The 16501-nt window shown below is 44.2% G+C and overlaps 1 protein-coding gene across 2 annotated transcripts in view; it reads right to left on the bottom strand.

The window, feature by feature from the left end:
• Positions 1-1392: 1392 nt before the first annotated feature.
• SNTB1 (syntrophin beta 1) overlaps positions 1393-16501 on the bottom strand; it is a 122577-nt gene continuing 107468 nt past the window's right edge. The window contains exons 4-7 of one of the 2 annotated variants that reach the window (XM_075743413.1): positions 14925-15064; positions 7239-7435; positions 5248-5438; positions 1393-4109 (exon numbers count right to left, since the gene is read on the bottom strand). In XM_075743413.1, the coding sequence (XP_075599528.1) occupies positions 4017-4109; positions 5248-5438; positions 7239-7435; positions 14925-15064 (621 nt within the window). In that variant the 3' untranslated portion in view covers positions 1393-4016. The remainder of the gene's footprint in view (positions 4110-5247; positions 5439-7238; positions 7436-14924; positions 15065-16501) is intronic. The other variant, XM_075743412.1, reaches the window with a different exon arrangement.

The raw sequence follows: 16501 nt of genomic DNA, 5'->3' as shown, positions 1-16501 counted from the left end.
CACTGAATTCAAAAATGTCCATTTTAGATACTTTACTAATGTTATATATAGTAATAGTGTGTGTATATATAGTAATATATATTATATATACTCTCTATAAAGTAAATAGCCCCAGTAAACAGGTAGTTATAAACCTGGCAGTTTGACTCTTTTATGAGAAGTAAGATAAACTTACAAATCAAAGAGTATAACAATCTGGAGCACATTGTTTGTTTAGGTTCTCATTCCACTTCCACTGAAATCAAAGAAGTTCCCATTAACTTTCCAAGGTGAGTAAGAGGACCTTGAGAAGTCTCTTTGCAGATGGAAATCAGATCAACCTCTACCTCAAACCAGCTGTGCTTCCAAAGGTGAAGAGCTGGATGGAGGGGGCTCCCATGTCCTGTGGGAAGAAGGAATACTTATCTGCCACACAAAAACCCCCCTTCTTTCTTTCTTTGGCAAAGACCAATTCTCAGGATGTTCATGGCAGTGATTTACTTGACAGTGCACAAAGAGTTGTGTTCTGATTTATAAAACGCCTTGAGAGATGCTAGTTCCACTTAAAGAGCAGGACTGTTAGGAAACACCAGTATGCTTCCCTGAACACAATCAGATTGGCTTTATTTTGTTTTATTTTTTTAACAAACACCTTGTATCACATTTTTCCAGTAACATATACGTTCCAATATGTATCCAAGTCTTTCTAACGGTGAAGCTGCTATACAGACTTTCTGATCAGACCATTCAATTTACAGTCAGTATTTTGTGAAGAGAGTGGAACTCCAGAATACCCCTGTTCAGGATTTCCGTGAGGCTGATCCGCCATACCTCGGGTAAGACTGAAAGAACAGACGTAAAATCCCATGGTTAGCTTTTCTATTTGGGCCACTAAGTTAAGAATTAGAGAGGCAGAAAACCATCCTTTTTTCCATAACTGTTTATAAGAACTAAGGCTGGCACGTGTTGGCCTCACTCCTTCAATGCGGAAGCTTGAGTAAAAGTTTCTGTTCTGGGGAGGTTTTTTGACTCCTGTAACTGCCCAGTTCACTGTAAGCAACAGAGAAAGCACTGTCACTTCAGCAGGTGAGTCTGAAAGACCTTGCCCAGACCCTCCCTGTGGCCTTTCAGAAAATGCCAGCAGCAGAAAAAATGCTGCATAGTTACACCTCAACAGTGCCACTATGACCTTAACACCACGCTTACTCGACAGAAAGCACCAATGTGCCATTGACAGTACGTTAATACTTTTAAATTTTTAAAAATCATTCCGTCGATATGAATAGTTCTCTCAAGTAACTGAATTCTTAACAGAATGACTGAGGTTTAAAATGTATTTTTCCCCAGCGCAAAGCCAAAGGACAGCCTTCCAAACAGCTTGTTTGGGTACAAAGTAAGCTCACCTCGCAAAAATCCAATAAATGACTTTATTAAATATATTCTTTTCCTCTAAAATATAAATATTCACTATACTCTTATAAATGTGGAGTAGGTCCATATTTCATTTGTCTATCCATCCAAATATGAATCAGTTCAAAATCTGAAAATGAAGAAATAGCATCTGTATTTATCATTATTTTTTCTATAAATATATATATAATATGAATTTTCTTTGCAAACTGTTTAGTTATTCACTTATACTTCATATAGTACTGAGCACCTTAGATAACATATTGTGTCATTTAATTGTTGGTACTAATATAGGAATTTGTAATATTTACAATGCAGGTACATGTTAAGTATAACATTCCAGTGATTTGTAAGTGTTAAAGGAATAAGGAAATAGTGCAGTATAGTTTACATACGTATTTAACCTACCCCACAGTACGCAAGTTTTCACTTGAACCTCTGGAAGTTTTACAGGAGCCTGTGTCCAGATTTTTCGGTTATACATTAGAACAGCAATAAAAGTGTCCTGAATCACTTTTTGGGAACTTCACACAAAGTTTTACATGAGGACGCGATGTGAGTTCATACTCAGAGTCGCCCAGCGTACCGACTGCTCTCGGCTTCTCCAAAGATGTTCTAGAAGCTTCCAAGCCAAAGGGGACCCAAGCAACTGCCACAGGAGGTTATGTGAGGTGGCTAAATGAGAAATCTCTGTTTGGAAATTATGGGTAAGTTATGTAACCCGCTCCCTCCTACCTTGTGAATTTACACGAGGAATTAATTTTTAAGTGCAAGTACTGTGACAGTAAAAACGAAGTTTGCAGCTAAGTACCCCTCCCAGGCCTGTTTTTGACTGCAGGAGGTGCTGGGAGCGGGGCTGCTCTTCCAAATGGCAATTTAGCTATTGTTCTTCAATGATCATTTTCAGTATTTGCGAATTCAGCCCGTCACCTTAATTTTTTAATTAGTTTCAATGATTAAGATATCTATGGTAACCACCACAAACTAATTCTGTGAATAAACAGCATGACTTACGCTTAACGCTCAAGACTTAGCTTAAAACCAACATGGAACTCAGTGGTGTTCTTAATTTTCCTCCTTGCCAGCTAAGTCACATTAAGTTGAAACTTGTGTGCTTTGTCAAGAATAAAAGAAGTGTTGTAGTATGACAAGTAAAGTTTTACAAACTTTGGATTTATTTCTTCCTGTACAGTTCCTGTCCTCCAAAGTGTGAATTCAGGGCAAAACTCTAAAAGCAAACAAACCCCCACCCCTATATGAAGCAGTTTTGTTTACAAACAGCAACATAAATGCCATCCCTGCTCTACTTCTTTCTGTTCCCACTCACCACATTCAGCCAATTTAGTAGTTCCAGGTGCCAGCTGTGTGTACAATCTCTGACAACGAAGGTCGGCGTTCCCGCCTGCTGCCCGTTTTCTGCCCCATGTAACCACGAACAAGGTGAAACTCCGAGTGTTTTGACTTTAAACAGTAAGCTGTGGTGCAAAACAGGAACTACTAAGTTATGGGTACAGAGGTGAACCTCTTATGTTTCACCAGCAAGGAGTAAACCTGGACTTGCCAAGTCATGCTCATTAGGAGCGGTTCCTTCCACATTAAGGCTTATCTGGCGGTGCAGCTCACGTTCTTGCCCCAGTGCATTTCCTCGCTGTTTTGGAGCTGCTTGAATAACTTTTCTGATCTAATCTAGAAAACTCAAGAAAAAAATTTTAAAAAAAATCAAGTCTTCCTCCTTCCTCACATCTGCTTTTCTATCAAGACCACACAACCAGCCTCGGCAGCGCTAAGGGGGTGACACACTTGGGGTAGGACAGGAAGCGCAGCACGGCTTTCTGTAGGAAAACTGCTGTGGAAACGTGCTGGCAGAAGCTTAGGGCGTGCTTCAACGTGGACCCAGGTAACTTGAGGATGCCCCTACCTATGCCCCACTGACAGCTGACTCTCAATACATCGCTGTGGCTGGTCTGGTTTTGGGTCCATCGCTGGGAATGTACGCAAGAGGTCTTTATCATTTAATTTGAAAGGGCCCCTTGGCAGGGACCCTCCAGCTGTTCACTGGCCACAGCTGTATTGCTTTAGAGCATCCTACTCAAAGGTGCATATTTGCTCTGCTGAGTATTCAAGCAACGGGTTCTGATAGTGCCCTGAAAGAAAAATCTCCTGTAAGTGGTGCACAGGTTAGCATGGAAAAAATATTTTACTTTTGGATGGTGGGACAATCTTGTTTGGAGAACTTCTACTCAAACAACCTCGAGCTTGCATCACAACCAATACCCACTCTTGTCTGCTTAGCCCTTTACTTATTCTGTAGAAACAAGTACATTGAATTAGGCACAATTTATGATTTTGAAACATTTACATGTATCGTACTAACACACTTTTACTGCCCGATACAGGATTTTAAAATCCCATTATTTACAATGAAATCCACCGTTTTCCTTGTCATGCCACTTCTTTAGCTGATCGAAATGAAACCTGGGCCTTGGAAGACTGCAGAAATGACCAAGGCCTGGTACTGAATCCCGAGCTGGTGTACGCTGCTGGCTGGTGCGGGTTTGCTGCTGTCCACTGTACTTCAGATTAGCGTGGTCGTTCTGTCTTTCTTCGAAGAAACAGATGTATCCCACTTAGGCCACCAAGCCAAGCCTTGTAATCTTTGCCGACAGGAAGGAATGAATGATGAACACAATTGGTTTTGGACAGGAATGAAGGTCCAGCTGCTGAAAGTACAGAAAGAAATCAAGTTGAGAATCATTAGATTAGATTACAGCTCAAATAAGCAATCCTTTACGGAGTACTTGATTAACTGCTGCATGGTACTTTCAACAGACTTCTATTAATAACAACCCTTTATTACAACATATTGTGTTTTCTTTGCAGACAGCTGCAAATATTTACATTACTAAAAGTAATAAGCATCTTGAGAGCAGATGAGATCCCGGTGCCTCTGGGCTTGCGTCCACCTGGGTAAGCAGCAGAAAACTGAGTCAGATGCTGCAAGTTTCCAAGAGGTTCAACCCCTCCGTCTTTTCAGGCTCTGTTTCTGACCATGGATGGTGGTGGGACTGCTGTGTCCAATACCCAACAGACTTGTCAGTGCGGACAGCAGAATCAACACCAGGTTCACATCGAAACAAACCAGATTTGCCCTTCCACCAATCATGCATCAACTGTATTAAGAGCTAGTAACAAATTCCCTTCTGAAAGCCCGACAATAAGCAGTTTGCAGAGTATATGTTGTCAAAGGTGATGTGAAGAATTAAGCACTCCATGTGCTCAGGAACTGCTGAAAAAAATTGGCAGGAAAGAGCATGTTTACATGCATAACTTATGGTATCTAAACTGCTCGTAGGAATACGCACCTTATTTTTAGGCATTGTGACAGGTAACTTAGAGGCCTAAGCAGACAGTTTGTGCTACATCTGTAAGTCTTCAATTTTTTTTTTCAGCAACTAGATGTTCAAAAATGTCTGAGGCACAGCTTGTTGTCATAACTTCAAGTCCCTATGTGTATGTTGGAATTAATAATATCTCATTCTTAAGTTCTTCCACCCACAATCATTTAAAAAGTGAAATGGATACATATAAAAATTCTAAAATCTGGCTATGTAGAGTACCACTTGTTCTTAATTGTAAGAAATCTTTCATCCCTCTTTATGGGGTTTTACTGTTTTATCTCTCTTTTTAGTTTATCTTGTTCTAAAGCCAGATTGTCACACTGTCCTAGAAAGCATGGCGTCTAAGTAGTGGCACTGGAACCTGTGTGGCCAGCTGTTATTAGGGCTTTTCCACCCCCACAGCCTGGAAGAGCACCAAAAAGATGGTAACGTGCGTCCCTCCACCAAACACAGGACTTACAATTTCTCCATCCTTTCCTCCAAAGTCTAAATAAAGCATCCTTATCCCATCATCTGAGGACATTTTCAGTTTTTCGTAGGGATATTGTGCAATTGTCTTAGAGAAGGCACCATCTTGCGGTTCGGTTGTAAGAGAGAATCCATGTTCGTAATGGATGGTCAAACGGCACTCCTGGCTTTTATATGTGCAAGCTGAAGACAGAAAGAAAATTTAGTCTTTAACATTCTTAAAAGCAACAAATTCCATTTGGCTGCAGATATTTGCATTTTACATTCCATCTCAACGCTATCTTGTGGAAACTACCCTTTCTAAAACTGGGCTAATCATGCTCTAACTGTAAACCTGCAGATTTGGGAAAACAACAGAAGTCTCTCCGTTGTGCCAGGTCCAAGGCAGGTTTGTTAGTTACGGTGTAAACACACAGACTGAAACTGTGCTTGGCAGTAGCAGTATTGCTCTCAGTCCTTTCAGTTATTCGCTGTGTTCTTCGTGTTGCAGCGTACCTGTGCGTGCTGACCCAAAAACAATCTACTCCAGTTTAAGAAGGCTTGAGCTGGCGTTTCCTCCTTCCAAACCTTGGCGAGATCACGGCTACTCTTACGTCTGACATACATAGCCAAATAAAGGCGGTGCACAGCGCACGACAAAATTAGAAGCTGTAAATGGTTTCCCTAAAGTATTTAGACGAAGATGAAGACACTCCTGACTCCTCATTAATGTTGTGAAAATTGTGGTAATTGAAAAAGGGGTCAGATAATTGTATATAATAGCTACTGCAGCAGAAAGTCTGCATCTTCCCCTCTGCTCAGAAACATAGGCCATGATCCAAATTAAAACATTAAGAGTTTAGCTGTTCACATCCCAAATTCTCTTTTCCCCCACTTTCCTGTGAACAACTCTGCCAAGAAGGGACCTTGGCACTGGGATAAAAAGCACTGCGACAGAAGTACGGGCTGATGCCCTCCTCCTGGTTTTGGGAGGAAAGTCATCAGCATCACGGGGCTGAGATGGCCGTGCGCCCCAGGAGGTTCCCACGGAACGCCCTGGTTGGTTCCACATCGGAGGCCCTCGCAAAGCAGCCGAGCTCCCCGGGAGGCACGGGGCTGGCAGCTGACGGGCAGGGGTCCTCGTGGGTGGCAGTGCGGGGCTTCACAAAATCAGAGCTGCCCTTCATTGTGGAGTGGATTTGTGCTTTGGCTCTTGCTCTCATGTTTTTAGGCAAGGAGCGGAGATAATGTTCAACTTGAACAGCCCTGTCAAGTGGAGAGCTGGTGGGGGAAGGACTCCCAAATCCTGGGAGCACTCAAAAGTGCAGCCTCAGAGCCATCCCAGGCTAGCAGCTACCCGGCCAAACAGGGCATCGTTCCAGACCATCTCCAGCCAATTACTTTTATTTCAGATGATTGCACATGTAGAGGAGCGCTGAGAAGTGACACCCTGATGTTCAGGGAGGGAAATGACGAGCTGTCAAAATGTGGCTATTGGACTAGTTTGGATTTTTTTTTTTTTTTTTTTTTTTTAATCTTCTGAAATGTGCAGAGCTGCGTGAATAAATCACCAATTCACACTTGTGAATGTGTTGGTCCTCCTCTGCCTCTTCCCTCTGCAAGAGAAACTCCTGCAGGGCTCTTGGGGGTCTCCCAAGTCTCAGAAAAATGCTTGTTTCTCTGAGTTTCTGGAAAAACTTCTGATGATCACTCCTCCATGACACACAGCCCTATATGGCTGATTACAGACTTGTGTCTGAAACAATGTGCCAAAAAGAAGACCAAAAGTCAGAAGGACAGTGACTGTGTCCTGGTTTTATGGTACTGGCCACAGGTACCACACCAGCTAGAGCTGGCTGGGAAAGCAAAGGGGCAGTATTGTATATACATAGAACCCTAAATACGTACATTTTTTTAAACGAATCACCTCTAGCAGAAGGAGCTTGAACTACCCATGAGTGTCACAAGGAGATGTGGAGATGTGGCGCCACAGATGTTACTCACATGTGGTGATTTCCGTGATGAGCTCCGCAGAATTGTGGCAGCCCTGCACTACACTCCTCGTCCACAGTGAGAGGTCTCGGCTAGTCTCTGTCCTGAACAGATGGGTTTCGATCCCTTGCCTTGTACCAGTACGGGTTGCAAAAGACAAATCCACACCGGACTGCGGTGAGCCTTTTCCTGGGCCAGAATGGACCAACCTGCAATTGGATTTGCAAACACATCAGGGAATTATAAAGCTGACAAAGCACACCGTGCCAAAATCCTCACCTGAGCACAGCTCTGCTCTGTACGTTCCTAAATGCACGTGGTTGGGAGCATGGGAACTCACATCTCCTCTGTATTTGAGCCTAAAGTGACTCAGGCAGAAGAGTGAGGTCCAAAGCGGTGAGTACTGCAGCCGCCGGACATGCAGGTGATGATGGGGATGTCCCAGGGGGCCCTAAATTCCTAACGCATTGTAGAAAACACCCCTCTGGATGAGGAACTGAGAGAAATCGCCAAATGGTCTGTGGTGATGGGGTTTGGTGCACAGATGCGAGTGCTCACTCAGATGAGGCAGCTGAATCTGACTTTCACTGTCAGGCTGCAGTTGCCATAAAGCTTAAATATGTGCAAACTCAACGATAAATGCTGTCAGATAAAGAAAGAAGTTCTGTATAATAAGCAGATGCCAAAGTACTTTTCCCATAAGGAACCTGCAAAGCACAAAATGCTGCAGCTATTTGTAATCTGAAATTCTCTCACATTTTGCTGCAATTAACATTTCTTTTGCCTGGCATCAACAGCTGATCTCCCATGACCAGGAAAGGTTTGTTCATCTGGGCAAACACTAATTGCAGGGAGTATTTTTGAGTGAGAAAATCAACACCTCATAATATTTAATTCTTCTTGAAGACTCCTTTTGTGGATTGGTTTTGTTGTTTTTGTTTTGGTTTTTTTTCCTGCAGAAGTGTGGATAGTCAATACAGAATTCCCTCAGGGACATGACAGTGATTCAGATGAAAATAATAATTGATTGATATTTGAGACCCAGCCATCAACCCTCCGAGGGAGTCACAAAATAAAACTAAGGAAATTCTTCTGAAAAACCTGTTTCTGTCTGGTGTCTCCTGTTTCCCTTTCTATAGGCAAACAATATGCTTCCTATGAGACTATAGAGTAAGTATGTACATGGTAGTAGAATACTTGTGTTGAAGCATAAAACATTAGACTATACTAATTATCTACTGAATGCTAATTCACCCTCAAATTATTGTTTTGCATCTGGAAGAATAGTTGCCTGTTAACTGACACTGTAGAAGTATGCCATCAAAGAGAGATGTTTTAATAGGGGAAAAAAACGCAGAAAGGAAAGAAAAAGCACAACTTTAGCTTTTCCATTATTGAAACACCAACCATAGGACATCTGAAATTTCCCCCAATTCCCTGGCAGTCCGTGCTGACGTTTGGGATGTGCATTGTGCCAAAGAGACGCCCTCCTCTTTCATACCTCACTAGAAGGTTTGCAAGATTTGTTCATGCTCAGGTTCATGGTAACTTTGGATTTTGAGCATCCGCCTTGATTTGACGTTCCCGGGAGGCAAAGGGCAGAGTATTCCGGGCAGAGCTGCCCTGCCCTGTATCTGGACAGAAAAGCCTCTTCCACAGAGGCACCACCACCCTCCCCAAATGCTTTTCTGCCCCCAGAAGGGCTGTGTTAATGCCCCGCTCAGCTTTGATACTCGAGGCCTCCTAACTGCACCCTGGGCAGATTTTGGAGTTGGGGAGTCAGCGGCAAACAAACAGCCCAAAAACTTTTATTCACTTTCATTTGGTGTGAAGAGGTGCAAACTGTGAGGGGAAGCTGCATCTTGATATCAAAGACCAGGAACTGAAATCTCCGGTGAGTTCTGCTGCTGCCTGTCCCCGGCTGGTTGCCTCGGCGCAGGCAGGGCCACTGCTCTCATGCTGCCTTCTGCTGCCGGCAGGGCTGTGGGAAAGCAGCCTGGAAAATCACTGCCTGAAAACTGTCCCGTCCTCTCCTTGGGTCATCCCTTCTCCTTTATACAGTGCACATCAGCTGTGCTAAAAATTATTTTGTAATACTCGTGATACCGAATATGGGACAGACAGATGGTTCCAATTGTTTTATTTCCTTTCAAATCCACCCCCCTCTACTTCTTCATGCTTTATCCATAGCACTGGCATTTTAGATTTTTCAGCATATGGATAGAATGAAGATGTACTTTACAAATTAAAGTATTTGTACACATCCAACATGAACCTTGTTTCTTACCTGCCTTCTCAAAATTCAGTCTTGGTATTTACAAATCCTATTTAAAAATACAACTCCAGACCATGCTTTGAAAAATCATGCAGTTAAACATGAACTACACAAATATGCAGGAGAACATTTGATAATATTTATGTACCAGCTGTTGGCACTGATGCATTTGGGTACGAGTCAAAGGATTCCCAAGCTTTAATAAAGTTGCATTCATACAAACTATTTCATTTACATAAAAGATGTTTTATCCTAAAGACCACAAATATACCTTAAAAGGCAAAAGAATAGCCTTAGAAACTTCACAGAAGGCTTCCTCTCGCCTCCACCTCCCACCACTCTGACTGCAGAGGAGGTTGTGTCCATGGTGCACCCTGCACCCCAGAGCTGAAATGGCACCCCAGGGCCAGCTCTGGAATATTCACCCACAGGCCCTGAAGGTTGCTCAGCTCCGTGGAGGTTTCTGAGACACCTGTGAGGGCGCAGGAGCCCGACGCTTCCCTGGAGCAGCCAAAGCCACAAGAGGGCAGGAGAAGGTTGGCCACGATCGAGTCCGTTTGCACAGTGTGCAGACGGCAAGCAGCGGCTGCAAAATGCAACTCTTGGCATGCTTCAGAAAGCCAGGGAGACACTTCTAATCTTCTGTAATTTCTCCCTTGTCTCTCTCTATGTTTTGGGTACCTCTTTGGCATTATTCTTTGCAAAGATGTGATAGCAAGATGGGTACGGTCCAATGTGAAGTGCTGGTGCCAGACGAGATGCACTGGGACCTGCTTCTCATCCTAATGCTATGAACAGAGTTTCAACCACTTACTGCAACAGCAAAATCTAATGGCTTCTTCAAAAAGGACAGCGAAACCAGCACTGACATTCAAAGCAAGTGCTCAGCTGCTCATTTGAGCTTTATCTCACAAGAGGCCGTGATACAAATACATCAACAGTCATGCAGCTCTGCCCAGTAGAAAGCCACTCTCATCTGACCTTTCTTATGTTGAAACCACTCCTTACCCTGACTTAACATTTGAAACCTGCTCTGGAATGGCTGCACTCTTTGGAAACCTACGCACATGCTCTCAATTCATCCAAGCCGTGCCCCACAGGGAGCCACAACCACCCTCGCTGCCCTGGGATGACGAACGGAGAACTTGCACAGCTTGCACACCACCTCATACACCTTCCCTGGGGTGCTTGGGGACCCCTGTGCTCCCCGCCTGCCTCGCTCTCCGCTTGTACAGACAAATAATCGGTGCCCAAACTCCTTCACCAACTTTCCACGGCATTAACTGCCAAACTGCTTTAATACTTTCTGCTTACAGAGCTCAGCTTCACACAAAAGCTACCTACCTGATCTTTAATCAGAGGCCGACATAGGCTGCTTTATTATATTTATTTTTTTCATTTCATATTTGCCTATGATAGATAATGTGTTTTGATTGCAAACATTTAAGATGTAATTACTTAAGCCCCATTCCCATGCTAGAGGGAGGCGCTGTTATTCAGGCATAAGGAAACACCAAAACAGAGATTATGACAAAAAGGTCTTTGGAGTCAGGGCTACGAGCCAGCTGCTGTGCCTCCCAGTGCAGGGATTTAAAGGAACAACTTAAATCTCCTGATCTCAGTTTTATTTTCAGCTATTACTTATATTCCGCACAAAGCTGGGAAAGACCGACTGGAAAATATTTTTAGGTCTTAATAGCATCCATAGGTTGAAGGCAAACTTATCAACAAACAGAAAGGGTACGTTGAAATTCTGCTGTTAAAATACTGTAAGAAGACTGTAATCCTTCTACCACCTTCCAATTTTCTCTGCTCATTATGTATTGGGTAGATTAAGCATGAATCTCTACAGTATCTGGCACTGAAGTTTTCCAGTTTCAGCAGCTTTTCAAATAAGCATTAGCTAAGCAAAAATGTTTTCCCAAGGACTCATAAAAATCTGAAAGATGGGAGCAGCCAAGATTACAACATGTGGTCTGCAAACTTTCCAGGTGAAAAGTTCTAAATTGCACTGATCGATGCGCAGAAGGGATTAAAAAAAACCCATCACGAGGAGGGTAATCACTGACCGAGCATGAACACAGCAGTCAAGACCAAGAGCAAACCCTCTGTATTTTTTTGGTATAACTGTACTCAGTGTGACAGATCATAAAAGCAGAATCCTGCAGAGTTTTAATCAAAATCATCCAAAACAGTAGGTGTAATGATTTAGGGAATCTGTCAATTTATGTAATCTGCTCACCTTGGGGATTTGTGTATTTAAATGTATTTATCAGATTGTGACTCCATTCTGAATGTAAAGTCCTGTATATCTGCTGTCTTTTTACCTGAGTGTTAAATTCACAGCGATACGAGTAAGAAATCACAGAGATGGGGCTGGAATGGTTCTCAGGAGGTCACCCGGCACGTCCCCCTTCCCAGAGCAGGGCCAACTCTGCCGACACACACCTGAGGGTTACAGTGTTACCCGTCCTTCAGAGCCCCAGTGATGAGGATTGTACACCTTTCCTAAAAAACCTAACCCAGTACCTCGCCTGCACACCAAGTTTTTCCCAGGACCTACCCCGAACCTCCCCTGCCACAAACGCAGCCAGCTATGTCCTGTGGTGTCCAACAGGGACCTGGAGAACATGCTCCCCTGTCCTCCTCCTGGTTTCTCATCTTCATACTTATTATAGAATCATAGAATCACAGAATGGTTTGGGTTGGAAGGGACCTTAAAGATCATCTAGTTTCACCACCCCCCCCCGCCATGGGCAGGGACACCCTCCACTAGACCACGTTGACCAAAGCCCCATCCAACCTGGCCTTGAACACTTCCAGGGATGGGGCATCCACAATCCCTCTGGGCAACCTGTTCCAGTACCTCGCCACCCTCACAGTGAAGAGTTTCTTCCTTGTATCTAATCTAAATCTACCTTCTTTTAGTTTAAACCCATTCCCCCTTGTCCTGTCACTACAATCCCTGATAAACAGTCCCTCACCAGCTTTTCTGTAGGTCCCTTCAGGTACTGGAAGGCTGCTATAAGGTCTCCCCAGAGCCTTCTCTTCTCCAGGCTGAACAACCCCAACTCTCTCAGCCTGTCTTCATAAGAGAGGTGCTCCAGCCCTCTGATCTTCTTCGTGGCCCTCCTCTGGACTCTCTGCAACAGTTCGATGTCTCTCCTGTACTGGGGCCCCCAGAGCTGGACACAGTACTCCAGGTGGGGTCTCATGAGAGTGGAGTAGGGCAGGATCACCTCCCTTGACCTGCTGGTGACGCCTCTTTTGATGCAGCCCAGGACATGGTTGGCTTTCTGGGCTGCAAGCGCACACTGCTGGCTCATGTTGAGCTTCTCATCAATCAATACCCCCAAGTCCTTCTCGTCAGGGCTGCTACTTGAAAACTATTGACATGTTTTCCATGGATTTCTATAGATTAAAAAAGCCAAGGTTTCTTAAGTATTCCCCTACTGATAGTGTTTTCTAACTCCTACATTAGCACTGCTCTCTTCTAGACCTTCCACAGTTGACTGGCATCTTTTTGGAAGTGCAGCACCTCACATGAAGGTGGGTATCACCTGAGGCTTCACTCATGCTCTGTAGTTAGGTTAGATTATTACATGTGCCCAACACGCAACACTTCTGCTATAACCCAAGATGATTGTTTTCTCAACAATGTTACACCATAGATTTAAGCAATTTCGCCCAGGTGCTTCCTGGCAGAGTAACTATTTTGCCAGTCGTTCTCGGCCCCAAACCAGTGCAGCTGATTAGTCACTTGTCCTTTCTGAACCGCATCCCGTCTTTCTCACAGACTATTTTCCCAGTCCGTGAAGACCCTTCAGGAACCTAATGCCTGTGTCAAGCAACTTCTCATTCCCCTCCAGCTTGAAGGCTGATACTTCTCCACTCACATGGGAGTCCCATCTGACAAGGAGATGAATGACTATTCCCACCCAAGGCAAGCCAGTCTGCTATCAAATCTGAACTCCTGAGAAGAAGTAATTAAGTAACAGGTCCTCCAAGACGAGGACTTACATTGTTTGATCCGGTGAATCGGCAGTCATTGATGACGGGGACTGGTGATGCCCACCGAAGGGCTGTCTTTGCATGTGACAATGTGTGGGCAGGAAGGGGCAGGGTGTGCTGCAGGATCACCAGTCGTTGTAAGGAGGAGGACTTGGGTCCATGTACAAATGACACCCTGAAGCACCAGGGAGGAGACGCATCACCTTCTGCTGCGGTGCTCTTGCTTCACAAACTCTAAGGCCTTAGCGACACACCTGGACGCAGCCTCCAGTTCCAACATTCTACCCGGTTTTCATTGGGAATTGCCACCTGGAATCGTCAACCTTCACCGCCACGACATGCAGCAGGCTGCAAGCTGCAAAGCATGGCGCTCTCGCCTCTTGTTACGATAACAAAGGGAGAGTCAGAAGCCAGCTTCCCAGGAAGTCTGAAAGCTCCATCACGGGTAGATAGACTGGGACAAAACAACCATCAGTGTAATTCACCAAGTTCAATTTTTTTTTGTTTTTTAATATAATGTAGCAGCAAAGCCTCAGTTCATTTGGGGAGAGAACGAAGAGACCAAGAACAAAAATTAACTAATGAGAGTGCAGTAAGAGACCCACTGCTTTTGGCCATGTGCTACCAGCCCTTTTGAATGAGAACTCATTGCAAATGGTATAATAGAGGCCTGTAGCAAGGCCAAAACAATGGAACAGCAGCTCTTTCTCAAGCCCTTTGACCATACTGGCAAAGAAATGTGATTAAGATTCACATCAAGAAGCACAGACAGTTTCCACTGCATAAAGACAACCATGGGAAAGCTCTCTCTGAATTAGTGTTGATGGATATCTTCGAAATAATGCAGATGGTTATTTCCAACCTAGATTCAAGAATGTGTCTTCTAAGCTCAACATTTTAAGCTAAATAAACCAGGAATTCATTTCCTGGACCAGGAATACAAACTGTGCTGAAATTAAGTGTCTCCATCACGTGTGCAGGCCCCCAGAAGCCCCAAACCAGTGGTACAGAACTGCCACACCAGCACAGCCAACTCTGGCAAGAATTTCTTGCTCTTCAGCCTAGGCTGGAAATCTGAGTGCTTCTGCAAGCCCTCAAGTCTGCACACTGAGATAGAGATCTCAGGAGATTGAGCCCTCGGTCTTTTCAGCACTCCTGCCTCTGGATCCAGGCCAAATGGCCACGTCCATAATCCTTCTGGTGTGCGTCCGGCCATCAGACTCGGCCAGAACTTTAAACAGAGGAGAACTGAGGAGTTGAGCTGAGCACATCGGCCCATTGAAGAAGAATCTGCTTCACAAACCACAACATTTCACGTGTGATATATAGCTGTGAACCAGCTATACCTGTTCCTGGCTGACTCAGTGGTTCCCACCGCTCTTGAAGCGGTTGTAATAAAAAAGGACAGGTACCTGGTGGCTAGCAGGGGGTAGGTATGCAGAGGGCTGAACCAAGCTTCCTTCATCCGCGGCATGCTCTCATATATTAAGAGGTCTTTCTCCGTCAAGACCACTAACACTGGCTTCCAGTGCTTCTCGTTGTCTCCTGGCACCTGAAAAAGAGCAAAGGCTGAGTGACACAACAAGAGACAAAGCTACCATCATGCAAAGCCTGATGATATGAACATGTCGAGTCCTGGGCGATACAATAGACAAAAGAGAGTTTTACTTCTTTGGCTTTTTGACATCTCCCACCTGAATTTATAACCAGCTGCAGCAGAAATGCAGTAAAGTGCAATGACATCTGCTGCTCTCATTAGCATTGCCATTTCCAGCGCTCCTTGCAGCCTTCCCTTCCCTTCCTACAGGCTACTCCATAAATGCAGCAGTGGAAGAACACCAAGACAGCGCTGGCTGCTGTTTAGCTGTGGTATGCATGGAAGGACCATAAATGTGTATTTATAATGTGCACCATTCATGTGTAGCTGGCACGTTAACCTGAGTGCTGGACACTGCTGCTGCTGTTTCTATTTTCGTGACTGAAAAAAGCTGCGACATCATGACTATTAAAGAGTGTCAGGTAGTAAAAATCATGATTTGGGAGCAGATGCTTTTTTCCTCAGTAGTTCACATCTTCTTTGCTTTTCCTTCCTTCCTACCGTCCTTCCAGTTTTACAAGTGCCAATTTGTAAAGAGCTCCAACCTAAACACGGGGTTGATCTGAAGCATTGACTTTGACTCGGTGATGGATCTGCATCCAGATTTCGAACCATCTGTAGAAGATGGCTGAATACTGGGGCATCAGAGCCCTTTACTGGCTGCAGAATCCAGATGTGGAATTCTACTTTGCAGGTTAGACATGTGGTGGTCTACATGACTACACAATTACCGTCATAGGGACCAAGTATGGATCCTGGTTTTTACTTCTACTCTGGCAGCAGAGAAGTGTCTTAAAATAGACAGGAATATGAAAAGGTCTTAATTTCAAGTAAGAATGAAGCTCTTGTCTTTCACAGACAAATTCATCATTTTCCTTTTGGTGCACATAAAGAAAAAGAAACCCTGTTCTGCAGTAACATTCACAGCCATGCTTTCAAACCTAAACATCTTGGCTGGGTACTAAAGGGAATGAAACAAATTCTGACATTCAGCAGAGGATCTGGTTGTCCACATGACTCCTCCATTAAATCTTTCTCTGCGAAAGAGAAGCAGTTGCTCTGTTGTTCTATGGTTTTTACGATGCCAGCCTACTTGCCATCGGCGTGTGTCACTGGGCACATCCCGGGGTGGAGAAAACTATAAAAGGGATCGATCAAAGGTTGGCCACGCTGGGAGTGTCACAGCCTGGAATGGTGATTCAGATCCGTAAGTACAACGTGCCTTAAGTGGTGGATTCAGATTGAGAACCACATTTGAAACACTTGTATTTTATATGAAGACAGGGTCCCACAAATTTCTGCACTTTTAGGGACTTTCAAGACAGTTTTAAGATAGTTTTGCACCAGAACACCAATGCCCAAAGCAGAACTTATACTAAGGTTTTTGGCTTG

This window comes from Balearica regulorum, chromosome 2 (assembly GCF_011004875.1).
Source record: "Balearica regulorum gibbericeps isolate bBalReg1 chromosome 2, bBalReg1.pri, whole genome shotgun sequence".
Classification (NCBI taxonomy): Eukaryota; Metazoa; Chordata; class Aves; order Gruiformes; family Gruidae; genus Balearica; species Balearica regulorum.
This window is presented reverse-complemented; position numbering and strand designations above follow the sequence as displayed.